The sequence below is a fragment of the Pseudovirgaria hyperparasitica genome, assembly GCF_010093815.1.
Source record: "Pseudovirgaria hyperparasitica strain CBS 121739 unplaced genomic scaffold EJ05scaffold_6, whole genome shotgun sequence".
In the NCBI taxonomy this organism is placed as follows: Eukaryota; Fungi; Ascomycota; class Dothideomycetes; order Acrospermales; family Acrospermaceae; genus Pseudovirgaria; species Pseudovirgaria hyperparasitica.
In genome coordinates this window covers 1,020,101-1,036,373 of record NW_022985554.1, presented here as the reverse complement: position 1 = coordinate 1,036,373, position 16,273 = coordinate 1,020,101, and the positions used below count along the sequence as shown (strand labels likewise).

At 49.8% G+C, this 16,273-nt stretch overlaps 5 protein-coding genes across 5 annotated transcripts; 3 read left to right on the top strand and 2 right to left on the bottom strand.

Moving 5' to 3' along the window:
* Positions 1-951: 951 nt before the first annotated feature.
* Positions 952-2,001, top strand: EJ05DRAFT_428920 (aromatic compound dioxygenase; the record flags this gene model as incomplete). The annotated part of the gene is made up of 1 exon (XM_033741532.1): positions 952-2,001. A coding segment is annotated over one exon (1,050 nt), but the record flags the coding sequence as incomplete, so codon positions are not given.
* A 1,268-nt stretch (positions 2,002-3,269) lies between these two features.
* On the top strand, positions 3,270-4,034 carry EJ05DRAFT_499590 (uncharacterized protein; the record flags this gene model as incomplete). The annotated part of the gene is made up of 1 exon (XM_033746867.1): positions 3,270-4,034. The coding sequence occupies one exon, from the start codon at positions 3,270-3,272 to the stop codon at positions 4,032-4,034; it is 765 nt and encodes a 254-aa protein (XP_033601616.1).
* Positions 4,035-6,495: 2,461 nt separating this feature from the next.
* Positions 6,496-7,588, bottom strand: EJ05DRAFT_335142 (uncharacterized protein). The gene has a single exon (XM_033740877.1). It carries the CDS (start codon positions 7,486-7,488, stop codon positions 6,778-6,780), a length of 711 nt encoding a protein of 236 aa, XP_033601615.1. The 5' UTR covers positions 7,489-7,588; the 3' UTR covers positions 6,496-6,777.
* A 744-nt stretch (positions 7,589-8,332) lies between these two features.
* Positions 8,333-10,499, bottom strand: EJ05DRAFT_499588 (WD40 repeat-like protein; the record flags this gene model as incomplete). Its single annotated transcript, XM_033746866.1, has 3 exons — positions 8,333-8,552; positions 8,601-10,416; positions 10,466-10,499. 3 exons carry the CDS (start codon positions 10,497-10,499, stop codon positions 8,333-8,335), a joined length of 2,070 nt encoding a protein of 689 aa, XP_033601614.1.
* Positions 10,500-11,868: 1,369 nt separating this feature from the next.
* Positions 11,869-16,272, top strand: EJ05DRAFT_485224 (uncharacterized protein; the record flags this gene model as incomplete). Its single annotated transcript, XM_033745427.1, has 4 exons — positions 11,869-11,888; positions 12,009-12,043; positions 12,109-12,910; positions 12,963-16,272. The coding sequence occupies 4 exons, from the start codon at positions 11,869-11,871 to the stop codon at positions 16,270-16,272; spliced, it is 4,167 nt and encodes a 1,388-aa protein (XP_033601613.1).
* Between the last annotated feature and the right edge of the window lies 1 nt (position 16,273).

Below are 16,273 nucleotides of genomic sequence, written 5' to 3'. Positions count from 1 at the left end.
GCCCGTCCTTTCGTCTCCATGAGTCGGTGATGTGGGTGTATACGCGTGCAACAGAGTTTCAAGTTAGAAGGATTCGTACCGGCGCCGGTCTTGGCAGGCCAAAAGGGGCACTATTGCCTTAAGGCACTAAGGCAGCATACCCAACGCGTCGGCTTTTCTCTCCTTCTATTACCAGGCTGCCTCCCAGAGTCCTCACCACGTTGAAGTGCACTGCTTGCGCAATATCATGTCCGTCCCTCGCAACAACTAATCTGAAGCATATGAACTCTTGGCGTCTCACATCATAGACCAATCTTATGCCCGACTTGAAAGCTTAAGAATCGGCCACGCGTAGAGGCGTGTGGTGATGGTGGATTAAGAGCCTGGATTAAAGCTTGGCCACGACGTCGACAAAACAGAAGCCAATGGCAGACATCGGATTTGAAGACTTCAATGATCCGTGTAGTCGGAGAACCTACTGCGAACTGTCGTTTTCGTCATAACTGGCATTACAGTGGACGCCTATGGCGGAGAGCCCCTTCAAAGGCACTACCATGGCTTGCGTACTTCGATCCACTCAAGCATAGATCTGGGTATGACCTGGGTTTTCTTGTTTTGGTATACTACTATGTACGACTTCATCGTCGTTGTAGTGTGTAATTAGAGGCGTCGTCATTGGGTGAGAATTCTCGGTGGACACGATACCACGGTATCTGGAAACCGAAGCTGCTCCGTTGGCGGATTGCTATGTGAGAGACGCCCATATTTGTCTCAACGCCGAGCATGCGTGGCCTCATTATGAGAATTTGTATAAGTAGGTTCCGGAAGATTCGTCAATACTGATTTCTACCACCATCACCATCATTGATCCCGCTGCTCAATCAAGCGTGTCTCACCTAATCTTTCATTATGGTACTGTTCTCGAAGCTTACTACGGCATTGGCTGTTACCGTTTCCGTTGTATCAGTCACTGCCCATCCTGGAGAGGTTCACGACCACGCTCAAGTCAAAAGAGAGATCCAAGTCCGCGACCACCTTGCCTCCAAAGCCGCCCGCTCCCTTGGAAACTGCGCCGGCACAATAAAGGCTCGCGCCCTGGAGCAGCGTGCGATCACCCGTCGTGCTGCCACTGCGGAACGTCTTCGCAAAGCTCGTGGTATCACCATGTCTCCTTACCTCCACCGTAGGGACTTGGCTGCCCTCCAGAAATTCGAGACCGTCAACCACAACTACACCGGGACTGTCAACCCTCATGATCCATCTGCCATCTTTTCCGCCAATACCTCTTGCGTCCTGACTCCTGAGAACACCATTGGTCCATACTACGTCATTGGTGAGCTCCTGAGAGAAAATGTCGCTGAAGACCAGGCGGGCGTGCCCATGCATCTCGAGATGCAATTCATCGACACTAACACTTGCGAACCGGTGCCCCGGCTCCTAATCGATATTTGGTCCTGCAACGCCACTGGTACATACTCTGGCATTGATGTCGCTTCTGGTCAAGCCGGTCTGAATACCACTTTCCTTCGTGGCCTTCAGCAATCTGATTCCGATGGTGTTGTTCAGTTTGACACGATCTTCCCTGGCCATTACGACGGCAGAGCTATCCACGAGCATGTTGTTGTGCATACCAACGCCCAGACCTTGCGCAACGGCAGCTGGATTGGAGGAACCTATGCCCACATCGGCCAGCTCTTCTTCGACGAGTCTCTGCGATCGGCTGTCGAGGCGACTTACCCCTATAACACCAACACACAGGCTATCGTGTCAAATGATGACGACATGTGGGCGCCGACTCAAGCTGATAACAACTACGACCCATTCCCGGAATTTGTCTACCTCTCTGACGATATCACGGATGGTCTGTTGGCTTGGATCTCAATTGGCATCGATACCACTGCCAACCACACTGCCGATGCCTCATATGCTGCATACTACGATGCTACTGGTGGTCACAACAACGCGAATGGAGGAGTCGGCGGTGCTCCACCGAGTGGATCGGGACCTCCTCCCAACGGAGCAATCTCCACTGGGTCCGTCAAAAGAAGTGACTATAACAAGCGCAAGATGTTTTCCGGTGCGGGACGTCGTGCTGCCTAAGTCAGGGGAATTGTACTGATAGAGAGGGTGTCTCGTTGCAGCCAACATTTCATTGTATATAGTTGGAGGTTCAGAATAGGCGAAACACTGTATATATCTTCCTCACATATGCAAGCAAAGTCTTAAGTAGTGACCTATGATTGTTTTAGCACGCCGACTATGGACGTCTTGTGGCCTCAGGCTGTCAAGCGTCAACGCCACGCCGAATCGAGGGCCGCCAATTGGCGGGCGAGTCAACTAGCGCTGTTTCAGACTTCTTCGGTGCTCGTGAAGCGACTCCTGCGACAACCAACCAACTCCTCGTCGTCGCCATCCACAACTCTTTCACTATCCCGGAGCACCATCGCGCTGAACTGCGCGCGCGCCAATCCGCGGGCTACTGCTCATGATTGTGATGAACGCCAGTTCAGCCATGGTTCTCCTTCATAATGGTTGGCGACGGGGCGGTGGCGTTTGATAGAGTTGGCGAAGCTCCATAATCGCACGCTTGTCCGGGTTGTAGGTACAGGTCTGAAACTTCTCTTACTTCAACCCCGACTTTTTCTCGTTGCGTCAGACTCTCACAGGCCCTGGGGACCGTAGGTTGCAGGCGTCAACCTTTCCTTCACGTCTGCAACGGACAGGTATTCCATAAGTCTACCTACCTTCTGTGATATCCATTTTTCTTCTTTTATACTGCTTCTTTTCTCCTTTCGGTGAGGTGTCGACCGCCTTCCTATTCCAAGCTTTCTTCTGCTTTGAGCGGCTGTCGCACATCCCAAACTGTGCATGGCGCTCACTTACTCGTGTTGGTGAGTTCAACATGATGCCGACTTTATGCCTTCGACAACCACAGGATGTCACCAACTGATCACTAACGAGACTAGGTTTTGGGCTTCATCTTAAAGTGTGCTTCGTAGATACTTCTGCTTCGGCTGGTTCTGGCTGGACCGTGATTCAATTCTGCCGGACCCTGACAACTCGCCCGAACGCGGCAGCTCAAACTTCAGACTGGGAACGTCTCACCTCGCCACATTCACATCTGCACCATCACCCTGGAAGACAAACCTTCACTCAGTCATCTTAGTTTCGTGGAGCCAGGGTCAGGCGCTCCGCAGCGTCTATCGTGAATTGCTCGCTGCTATCGCACAACTCCACCTCTCCCTCTTCCACTAACAACAACAAGCAACATCAGCAACGTCATCCTCATCATGCGGCAGCAAGACGTACTTGCGCTCGCATGTCTCCTCCCTTTTACCTCCGCTGTGGCCCTCGTCGACTTCACACCTCGTAACACGAATCTACCTGAAAGATGCGATCGCGTATACAACCAACAGGTCCCCGGCTGCGTGAATGCCGACTTCATTGGCATGGGCACTACCAACAAGGCGAAATGCTCACAGGCATGTGTGGATGGTCTGGTAGTAATACAAACGGCGGTGCAGAAAGCATGCGGTGGCCTCGCTCTCGACGCGCAAAGTCTGATCGGACGCTTTCTCAAAGGCGATGTAATCACCGAACTATGTCCAAACTTCGCAGTCACCACGATTCTGCCGCCGGCGCCGCCAAACAGTGAACCAACGCCCAGCTCCGCACCACCATCAGTATCTTCAACGGTAGATAGACCGTCACAGACCTCGACGGCGATCTCAAGCGCGAATTCGGCTTCACCTACTGAGACTGAGGCGAGTCCCTCAGCGATACCATCGTCAATACAATCGGAGACTCCTATTGCGACAGATGCAAACCCTCCGCCCGCACCGACCGAAACAACCATCGTTGCTACTCAGCCAGCTCCATCCCAGAACGGTGGCCAAGATGGCTTGCCCCCGCAGCTATCCAATCCTGACAGTGGTGGTGGTAGCCCATTTGATGTCACAGCCGGTACCGGCGCAGCTTCATCTCTCACTCTGAATCACCTTGTTACACTACTCGTTCCTACCGCAGCTGGAGTCATATTGCTGGCATACATATAACCGCTATGAAGATACCAGTTCTCCGTTTCCTTTTGTCTTCTCAGAAACACCTGTACACTCTGTCTGGGGTACTCAACGATTTGACATCCCGGCGATTGGCGTTCTAGCCCATGTAACATGGCGATTATCAGGGTACTCCTTTTAACATACATTCGGTTCGTGCGTTGGCTGGCTAGCGACCCTATTATTTTACTACCACGGGAAGAGATATTGTAGAAAGAACGAGGCTTGAAAGCAAGAAGCTGGATGTATCACACGGACAGGAACCAAAACAAGTTCCGAACAAGGCGAGATATACGCATGAAGCGTTAAGGGGTCCCTCACTTCTGTGCGTGTACGGGAGAGACAGAGGCCTGCGGATCTAACTATTTAATGTTAAGAATCTGTATAATCCGTTGAAAGCGCAACTTTTCATTCACGTGCGCTTCTGAAACTAACCTCCAGCAGATACCCTTGCCTTTTCCTAATTGGTACACTGTATTGTCACTCAGCGTCGTGCTAGGCCATGGCCATGCATTCCACAAAGCCAGGATGCATGTCCAATCTACCAACAAGCTGAGGAACCACCCATAACTGATTGCGAAGATGACAAGTGGAGCGCGCAATGAACTCCCATCTAGATACCTGATGTTGATGCCAAGACAGTGATCGCAGTTTACACTACATCAGCACATTGAATAGGTAAGTATGCCCTGAGCACTGACGTCGACATCCACAAGTGAAAACACGAAGTTACACATCCAACCGAAACCAGCAAGGCCAGCGTAGGAGCAAATGGACAAGGAAATCCCTTACCCATCACTATCAACAGCGTCGGTCATACAAACACCAAGACCAACACCGACACCAACACTCCAATGATGACCATGACAAATATGTTCCATTCTTCTGCAGTTTTCTGTTATCTATTGCTAGCACAAATGCCCTGTGACCGACGTACATTCAAGGTCCCCTGATTACCTTCAAAAGCGAGCAATCAATTGTCCCTGATCCAGAGACTTGTTTGCTATTACACGACTATCTCGCTATGTAAACTTGCTGGCAGTGGAAGAAGAACATCTAATAGACTAGTGATCCACATCAAAGAAGACAGAGAACGCTACATTTCCATGTCCAATTCGCTTGTTCCACCAAGGTGATTTCTGCTATTCTAGTCCTGCTGTGCTCGTCTCACTATACTTATTCTGTCATGCTCATTCATATCGACATTAGAATGTGAGACTCGGATCAGCTGATTGCAGTGACAGACAGGCACCCACACAGTATGTGCAGTGACATGGCCCAACAGTGAAGCTAAGCGGGCGTGGAGATTAATACTTCCTTCTTCAGATATAGCAGCGATCGCTCGTTCGTGGATTATTGCGACTAGCGGTGAGTTTCTCCATCCTCCTCCCTCCTCGACGCTTGATTGGTAAGCATGAGCGTGACCGGTGCCCTGTTCTCGTCATTTGTCGAATCCTGTCTCAGGTTTGGAGTGCGTTCGCCATCGTCCTCCTTGTCGCCAAAGTATCCAGACGCATCACTAAAAGAGCCCGAATTGTCATGCAACAACAGGCGCGAGAGCGGGGGTACGCTGTCTTTCGATGGTGAGGAGACGGGACTTGGCTTCCTATGTTTATCTGGGCAAAGACTGGTTCCCTCAGAATTATATGTATTCGCAGTCCAAGGCAGAGCAAGCCTCTCTTCTTCGCTGTGGTTCTTGTAGAAATTTAGAGCCTTAGCAAAGGCTAGCCTGGGTTGTTTTAGTGGCATATTTTCGTAATCGTCTGGAATTCTGGCTAGATCGAAGCGAGGCGAAGTATCCTCGTGCGGTGATATTGTGATGCTACTACTGCGTAACTTTTTATGCTCGACGGTGAATTTCTCCAATGCAGCACCAAGACCTTCATCATCCTTGTTGCCGGCCAGACCAGATGGAAATTCGTTCTCAGGAGCTTCATGATCCTCGTCAAGATTACGAGGCCGCTTCAGAGTCTTTTTGTCGGCATTGGCAAAGGGTGATGGTTTTAGATGGCGCCTCGATGTACTATCCGTATCACCGTCGTCATCTTCGTCATCAGCGTCGGCGTCGCTACTTGGTACAAATTTGAAAGCGGAGCCTTTGTCTAGAGCTGAGTCGTCAGGGGATGCAGATTTTCTATTGGTTGTATTAGCATCAAAGAGGTACCTATTGGCCATGTCAAAGAGACTAACACTGATAATTCCGACTTTCCGCTAACACCATACTTGCCTCTGTCAACGGATTCGATCATGCGGCCCTTTTGTCTACTTGGATCGTAATCAGATCCGGAATTATCGGAGTCGGACTCGGTGCTAGAGTCAGGATCAGAATCAAAACGGCTGGCGGATAAGTCCATGGAAGCCTCGCTTAAAGAGCCTTCATCTTCTGTGGCTATAGGCCGAGGGCACTTGCTAGATTGTCCGATTCGTGCGCAGCCTTTTCCTTTCTTTAAAGACTTTGAGACGACAAGTTTGCCATCAGTATTGGTGACACGAAGTACAAGAGCCGATGGGGAAGATTTGGCGTCGTTCTTCCTGGGACCAGGATTGGACTTGGTCGGATCCGTGATGCTCAGAGGAATAGTTTTGGCCATCAAGTGGCTGAAATGTCGGCTGCCGCCAGCCCGTGGTTTTGCTTTCATTTGCAAAGCGAATTCGGGAAAGTCGAACTTTTGGAGGACGGCTAATCTAGTATTTAGCACTTGCGAAGAAAGCCTTAAGAGATCACTATGCAACCGATACTTTACCTATGCAGCCTGTGCATTGGATAAAATGTGGACTCACCTTTACTGCGGTATAGAAACTTGAAAGTTGCATACATATCTTCTTCATCCAGTGTGTATGGGCTATATTCAATCACCTGAACTGATTCTTGCAACCCACTTACCACGTCACCTTCCTCAGTTGGTTTTGCAATGTGACTTGATGCTCCATCCATATCGACATCTTCCTTGTCTTTCAATGTGTGACTCGGTTGGTAGTGCTTCTCGGTTTTGATATTTCCTACTGTCACCCGTTGTACGGTGATCATGATACTGCCAACTGATGAATCTCGGCAATCTTCGTCTCTTGTCCCAGCCTGAATTGTTGATGCATTGAGGGCGGCGACTAAATCATCCTGATCCTTGTCCAGACTGCCTTGAATGGGGAGCTCTCCCGCGATTATCATCTTATCGAGCATAGTCTCGATCCCTACAGCATCTTTGAACACCCATTTATGAGACTTGATTATTCCGTCCTCGTGCTTTACCCAGCGTGATCTCATGTAAGTCGGTCCATCATTGTAGTGCTTATGTGCAGGATCCAGATATACGATTGTGCGGCGCTCGGGTTTATGACGTCCGTCTAGATAGATGCTAGCCAGTAGATGGAAGGGACATGGTGGGTCATATTTAGGCGCGCGTGATGGACTGAGATATAAGCCATCTATGTGAGTGATTAGCCTATAAGCCATTCAGTGCTGATATTCAATACAGTCATGGGTATCAAAATCATAAGTGCTGATGCGGTCTTCTCCCTGAGCAAAAGGGTGGTCTGCGGCGATTTTGACTTGGAAGCTCAAGTCTGTCGCGGACTCAATGTAACACGAACACTCCTTGTGTCTATTCCTGACTGTGAAACCATATTCTGGCAATGGCTCGAGATCTTGTGTAATGATTTTGACGTCGATACCTCGGAACTTTGGCATGATGATGAGTCTCGTCGTGATCTTTCGCGGAGGCCTGCTAGTTGAGTCAGTGACCAAGCTACGATGGTACTACCAAATGACAATCATACCGCCTCCCTACCCGGTTTTCTGGATCACAAGAGCTAGACACAAGGAAAGATGAAAACGAACTTACCTGGTAGCAGGGTCTAATAATGGTGCGTAAGGTTGTGCGGGAAGAAAATTTGAGGTGTAGTTGCAAGCGGAAGCGGAAGCGGAAGCTGAAGCTTGCGTGAACAATGCGGCAGCGACCCTCAATTATTTGATGGTTCCTTGAAATTAGGAACGGCACCAGGTGTCCGAAATCACTATTGGAACGTGACTAACGTCATCGAAGAAATGAAAACAAGTGAACCAAAGGCTTTGTGTCTGACAAAGTCACTGACCTGCATGATATTCAACATCTGGTGAATCAAGTTAAAGCACACGCATCCTCATAGATAGCCTTCACAATCCATGTTCAAGTAGCAAACAAGAGATCGATACGAACCGAGAGTCTCAACTCGATTTCAAACGCCAAGCCGCCATCGGCATTTGGGTATATCAAACAAAGCGCCCCCCCTCCCAAAACGTAGAGTGCGATACGCGACTTTTATATCACGTTGATCTCATAGCCTAGCAGGACCTCTGTAGAGCTCCCTTCCCAGCCTCTATTACCACCTGTGCTGATCATAAAGCGACATGTTGGGTCGAGATAAATTTGGGATATGACGCCAGTACGGTGACCTGGAACGACACTAAACGGAGTCGCTCTATGCCTAGAAGTTGCCCCTTCGTCCAAGTCGTACATTCGGAGGATATCATGAGATGCGCTAAGTATGAGTCAATTGATGCCTTGTTGCGAGTGATAATGTTTTTACCATATAAGGTGTCTACCGTTTGGCATGGCTCGAACGGCACTCACGGCGCCACCAACCGATGGAAACTTGAATGATCTCTTGGGATCACGGAGACCTTTGTGTAAGCTGTATTCGTCCACTGTTCCATTCCTCCGTCCAGCGTAAATGAAGTTTCCGTCAGGTGACCAGCAAGCATTCATGCACCATGGCGGCACTGAGCGGGGCGGCGCAATACGTGCGATGGGATTTGGCTGCCTCCTGTCCCATACGCGTAGAGTGCCATCCATGGAGGCATCCAAAAAGACCGAGTTCGATGAAGCTGGGGTGTCAGTCTGGCCTAGGGAGGAGCTTGTTTGGTCCTCAAGCGGACGAGTCTCTTCAGCGTGGGCTAAGCCATTGGTAAGGCTATCTGCCTGCACATCGGTCGCCTCATCTGTGATCAACTCATCTGACGCTACCATCATGTCATTTGATCCCACAGGAACTGTGATGGTATCCGCTGGCTGTACAGGACCCCCAGAGTCTATCATATCCACGTCGGCTTGCCCATCTTCGTCATCTTGTTGTTGTATGCCGCTGGCGATCGCACGAGAGAATTCATCGTCCTCGTCGTCACCAAGGGCTGGGACACCTGAGGCAGACTGCCCATCGTCTTTGTCGCCGAAAAGCGAGTCGCCATCACCGAATAAGGATCCCCCAGGAGATACTTGAGGGTCCTCGACGCCGTTGTCCTCCTCCTTAAGAGAACCTGTCTTTTCGGTAGCCATCGCCCCGTTTGCAATGATGCCATTGGTAGTCGGCCGGGCAGCGTTGTTGGAGCTGTAAGTGCCGTTCGACAGAACCAGAGGCGTTGAATCTTGAGGCACGGGCAAAGAAGATTGCGGGCGCAATTCAATTGCTGATATTTGCCCACCGCTAGTCGTGAATTTTCTCTTCACTTGCCCTGTATTCAGATCCCAGTCATTGATTGATTTGTCCCAGCTTCCTGATAGTACAGATCTCTCGTCCTGAGATAGTGTCAGCACAGAAACCGCACTTGTATGACCCTGCAAGCACGTTATACGCTTTCCCTCTTCATGTCGAACAGATTGGACATTAATACCGCCTGAGTCAAGACCTGAAAGGAGCCATAACGCCTGGTGATGAACTGCTAACGAATACACGGGAGAAAGCGTGGCTGAGTCATCGCCATTTGGTGTGTCCATAGATCTCGACTCTTCATTTTCCCAGTAACTCAGTAGCACACCAGCTTTTGTAACACTGTCTACGAATGGATGCCGTTGCGCAACCGTAAGCATTAGCTTGCCATTTGCTGTATCGACCCAATTGAACTTTCTGATGTAGCCATCGGAGCCACCTGTGAAGATCCATCTCATGTCAGGGGTTCCAGTGACTGCATTGATTGAGGTACTGTGAGGGGCGGCTATGGTGGGTGCAATATCATAGAAAGTTGCTGTGAGTGCTTCCGGGCGAACACTGGGGCGGATAGGGATTGGGTACGTCAGCCCGGACGAAGGGGCTCGCGGCGAAGGAGAAGTGAACGTGACGGTTGGGTTTGTTATAGAGTCTTGGCCATTGCGCGGTGTGGTGGACACTCCATTTTGTAGGTTTCGACTCGGCTGAGAAGGTGAATCAGGCTCGTCTTGGTCGTCGTCATCATCGTTATCGCCTTCATCGTCATCGTCGTTGCCATCACCGTCTCCGTCGCCATCTCCATCACCATCGCCATCGCCATCACCGTCTCCATCACCGTCTCCTTCTTCTCCATTGTCGTCATCAGGATCAACATCTTCCATAGTCTCGTCTACTTCATTATCGGATTCAGATTCAGCGGACCCTAGTCGAAATATTAACGCATGAACTCTTGATCAATCTCAAGCGCTCACCGGCACCATTTTCGTCATCGTCTGCTAAATTCATCCCGGCCAGCCTCCTGGACTCAATTCCCGGTTGTCATGCAAGTCTGGTAGGAAAGGCCGGTCAGAACGGCGCCGCGCTACTGCAATATCTTGGGCGTGAATTATGGGGGTAACAGAGTCAAGAGGAAGTAGGACCTTGCGTCAACAGTATAGTGATTCATGAGACGTTAAAAGGAGCATTCATCATAGCACCGCACGACGCGCTGGAGACGCCAAGCCGGCAGCAACCGTCCGCGGGTTTCGGCGCCACCATTGAGGATTAGGTAATCGATCCATAAGCCCTATGGATCCATATTAGACGCGCGCCATAATTAGTCACTAGACTGACGTGCTTCGACTTTCGACTCCTATCTCTAATTATAATTGCTGAGTCGAGCAGCAGAAATCCGTCACTGTAAACAAAGCCTGAGCACTACAAGAGACCATTGTGTACTCATGATCGGAACAACGTAAACACGTGAACTAAGAGTTGAAAGCAAAATCAGTAACAGACAAATCTAGGCAAGACATGCGAGTTGATTCAAGACATGCTCTTGAAATGCGCTCTCGATTCCTTCATTGGTACTCTCAATGTCCTTCGGTTGATCCTTTCGATATCCTTCATTTAATACTTTTGATTCCCATCATTCATCCCTAGACCGGACATATCACAATCCCTTCCAAGAGCCTGGCTAATGCTAAGTCCTCTACTTCTACTATTTGGCCTACTTACATGAAGCGTCTCATGTTCCTGCGTTACTGTGTTACTGTACAAGCTCCAAATACCATTAGATGTCCTTTATTCCCCCGGAAGGAAATATACACGGCCCGTCATTTGTTGTACTTGTCTATGCGAAAGATCCCGGCTCAAGTACATGTTGAACCTTTCCAAAAACTCGTCCAGCCGCTCTTATGCATTTCAACTATACGTTGTCGATGAGGGCGTACTTGAAGCCCCTGAAAACATGTCTGTTTCAATTCCCCTGGAAGCGTTTTGGGTGGAATGGCTTTATTTGGGCAGCGTGTCGAGCGCACTAGGAGCATCCGAATGTTCATTTCACTTTACAGTGATTCGCCTTACTGTTCTGGTTTCAACCGGTGTACTGCCGTAGGTTGTTGTTGCCGTTGCGCAGCACCGGATCTGACCAATCAGCTGCTTCCTTGCTTCGCTGCTTCTTCAGCACTTCCACCTGGATACTTTTCGTCTTAGACTTTCTTGCTCGTTTCATCAAACGCAATACCTACCTTCGCTACTTGGATTTATTTGTTGTCACTATTCTGAAGTTACCTCACGTCTGAAATTGGCCTGATGCCACATCCGTCGCAGCGGGCCTCTATGAGGTACTTCGCAAGCAGCCCCCCTTCACGCGCTTCGGCGTCAGAAACACGCGATGGCGTTGCATGGCAAGAAGTAGGTCCTAATCGTGGCAGTCGCTCACATGGACGGGCATCTGGAAGACAATCAAGCAGAGGTTAATAAGTCTTCGACTATAGTGTCTTGTTAAATGCTCATGTCACTAGGTACGTCTAGAGCAAGGTATCACGCCAGCAGTGAATCGCCTCAACGTAAGTCACCTGTTTTCGTGTTCAATTCGTCACTCCCGCTTGACACTGTTGCTAAAGTCTTCCAGATCCTCACGAGTTGAACGCAACATTACCTGAACGTTTTCGCCATCCCAATGAAAGCTCGTCAGATGTACATACACAGTATCCCCGCGCACGAGGTGGGCGCCACTTAACGACAGTTCACGACTACTTCAAAGCTGCTGCTGCTCCATGTGATAGCAGCGATAGGTGGTATCACCGGCCAGAAATTCCGTCATCCGGAGAGATATGTCCTTTTCTTGGTTCAGAAATCATTGACAACAACGAACTCCCGAAAAACTTGATCAAGGGCCCATGGCCGTCCAAGGATGCCTACCTGGAAGCCCAGTACCGCCTTGTCCGAGAGGACAGCACACGCGCATTATGCGATGCGGTAGAGGCTCTACATCGAAATCCTAATGGACTTGAGGCAGACTTTGCCGACTCAAGATTCGGCATTGGCACAGGTATCGGTATTTATGAAAAGGTTACCCCGGTCGCTTTTACAACTGCTCCGGCTCGTGGTGTCGCTGTCAGAGTGGTGTTCTCACTCCGCCGCGTCGGCAAGAAAATAAGATGGGAACAGTCAAAGCGGCTCATAAGCGGTACTCTTGTTGCTCTCTCACCCGCCGCAGACTGTTTTCGGAGTCGATGTGTCATGGCGGTCGTTGCTGCGCGGCCTCTAGACTTACTCGGTGAGTATCCCCCGGCTGTCGATCTTTTCTTCCCTAATGATGAGGAAATGTGTCTCGACTCCAATGAAGACATGATCATGGTTGAAAATCGAGCCGCCTATTTTGAGTCTGATCGTCACACAATGGTATCTCTACAAAAGCTCATGAAGGAACCGTAAGCATACTATGAAGTCCACACTCTGTTCGCCCTATCTAAAATCGAGCAGGTTTCCCCTCAGCGAGCACATCGTAGATGTGCAGCAAGAAGTAGAGCCACCACAATACTTCTGCGATAATCCCCGCCTCAACCTGGGCGCGTTTGTCAGTGACTCATTCGCCGATCGAGACAGGTTTCAACACATAGATGTACTCAAATCTTGGCCAAATGAGATCGTATTTAGTGGCATGGATGCCTCACAGCAGTCTGCGCTGCATAGGATCCTAACTAAACGTGTCGCGATCATTCAAGGGCCTCCTGGTACCGGTAAGACGTATGTTTCGGTCATGGCCCTAAGGATAATGATGGGTCATTCGAGAGCCGGCGACCCCCCGATCGTAGTGGCATGCCAAACCAACCATGCGCTTGATCAAATCCTTTCCAAAGTAGCTGATTTTGCGCCTGACAGCTTCATACGTCTTGGAGGTCGTTCTAAAGGCGGAGATGTGATCAAGAGACGAACGCTTTTCGAAGTGCGGAAACAGAATGGCGGAGGGGCAGGTGTCCCTTTATGGCTCAGAAAGGATATGAGAAATATTGAAATAAAGATGCAAGAAGCCTTATCCGTCCTTAAGCCACCCGAGGGTCCCGACGAAGCTGCCGAACCGTTTCCCTTGGATAAGCTTCGGGAACTCGATATAATCTCTCAAGATCAGTATCAGTCTCTCCTGGAAGATGATCCAAAGTATAATCACACGAAGGACACGGGAGAAGGGTCAAGGCTTTTGGTCTGGGCAGGCAGTCAATTGAGACAGATAACACCTGCTACTGACCGCATTGACGAAGCTGTATTACCTTTCGAAGAGGTTGACTTGGAAGAGGAAGAAGTGGAAGAACGAGAAGCAGAATTCCAAGCCAAAGATGATGAGCGAGATATCGAGGCACTCAAAGGCCACACTCAATACATCACCAATAACTGGGCCGCGGACAGCTTTGAAGACTTTACGGATGAACAGGTGGAAGCTCTCCTGGCAAAGCACAAAAACCTTTGGTCGATCAAAAAGCGTTTCCGGGGGACAGTTTTCGAGTACTTCCAGCGTCGAGGGAAAGAGAGAGTGTTGGCAGGATTCCGCTCCCTAGCCACAGAGTACAGAAAAATGGTTCAATCGCGTAAAGCATACAGTTGGCAATCGGATGCGGAGCTTTTGAAGGCGGTGAAAATAATTGGAGTCACTACGACAGGTCTCAGCAAATACCGCCCTATGCTCACAGCTTCGCATCCGCAAATCGTACTGATCGAAGAAGCTGCTGAGACACTGGAAGCTCCTGTCACTGCTGGTTGTTTCGAATCGGTCCAACACCTCATTCTTGTGGGTGACCACAAGCAGCTCCGTCCCCACTGTAATCTCAAAAAACTTGAGAAAGACGATTATAACTTCAACATTTCACTTTTCGAACGATTGGTCGAAAACAAGGTCGACTTCACCACCTTGCGTATGCAGCGACGTATGATTCCCGAGATACGCCAAATCCTAGACCCAATCTACGGGAAGAATTTCATCATTGATGATCCAGGCCTCAGCGATTCTGAAATAAGGCCACCTGTGCCTGGAATGGGCGATTGTAGCTTGTACTTTTACACGCATGAATATGAGGAAAGTCGCGACGACTTGTCATCATGCCAGAACGTCTTCGAAGCCGACATGATCTATGCATTCTGCAGATATCTCATCATGAATGGCACGCCCGTGGAACGAATAACCTGTTTGACCTTCTACAACGCACAGAGAAAGTTGCTCCAGGCAAAGTTGAAAGAATATTTGGGGCGCGACAGCACCAACGTTGTCACCGTGGACTCCTATCAAGGCGAAGAGAATGATATTATCATCCTGTCTCTGGTGCGGAATAATGGCCGTGGTAGCATCGGCTTCCTTGAAGTCGAAAACAGAGTGTGCGTTGCGCTTTCTCGTGCCAGGCGAGGACTCTATATATTTGGGAATGGCGAGCTTCTCGCTGGTGAAAGCCGATTATGGTCTCAAGTCATAGACATACTATTTCGGCGCAAATACACCTCAGGTGCTACGAAAACGAGACGTCGGATTGGATATCATGTCACTCTGCAATGCGTCAAGCATGATAACAAAACTTTCATCGAAGAATATAACGACTGGGAGGGCGTCGATGGGGGTTGCCGCTGCAAGTGTCGTGAGAAGCGCAGCTGCGGTCACCCATGTCAGCTTCACTGTCACGCTTTCCCGTGTGACGACATTGTTTGTGTTATTGAATGCAGTACCTTGCTCCCATGTGGGCACACACTTATTCAACCCTGCGGAGCAATATTAGTCTGCCAAGATTGCCCACCGGCTGGCACGGAATTTAACAGTCCGCCAAAGAAGAGGCTTCCGCGCACCGAGAAGATTGCAAAGGCGTCTGAAAGTACGTTGGCCAGTTCTGAGACCTCTGATCCTCTAAAGTGGCAAGGCTATGCAAGGCGGCAGGCCAAGCAGGAGGACGCTGAACTAGAGCGTAATGCAACGGAATTTCGACGACAGAACCACGTCTCCCTTGCTGACATCGAGATTCGCAACCAGCATGGCTCTCTTGTCGAAAGGTCTTCTTTGTCGAAAGATCAGGAAGCTACTTTTAACATATCATCGACTCCCTTGAGAAGCAAGGAAGTTCACACATGGAAACACAAAGCAACTTCCCAAGATACAAGCTACCGACTTGGAGACAACCCTTTTCCTTTTGCGGGTCCGTCTGCTGCCTCAAGCATACCCACGACGAAGCTACCTCGTTCTGTCCATGACCTCAGTGAAACAAGTCGTCGTGCAGCATACTCATCAACGTCCAGAAATGCAGGGTACCCACGAGCCATGACCGCATTGTCGCCTCAGGGCCGTTCAAGGCCTGAAATAGTCCATACCCGAGATGATCCATGGGACAGACCCACTGAGATCGATTACAATGATAACTTCCCAGCCATGGGAACCAGAGGGACCGAATTTAATATCCAAATTGCACCTGGTCAACAGCAGCCAAGCCGATGCGCCACAGCAGAAGTATCAGCACCAGTAGCAGCAGGGACTCCGAGAGTCTTCAACAGCCAGACCGACTCGAAGAACAAGAAGAACAAAGGCAAGCCAAAACGAGTACCACACGTGCTATCGAGCCTACATTCAAATCCGACACATGACGCTGGCACGCATTCAGCCCAATCTCAATTACTGTACGCCTTTCCAGACAGGGACACTCGAGCACCACCTGTTGACGAACCTCTCCTGAATCCTTGTGACGACGATGAACCGATACCCACCCAGGCGGAGCCATGGTCCTGCACAGATGGCCCGAAAATGGGTAAATTGATCGATATCGATTGAT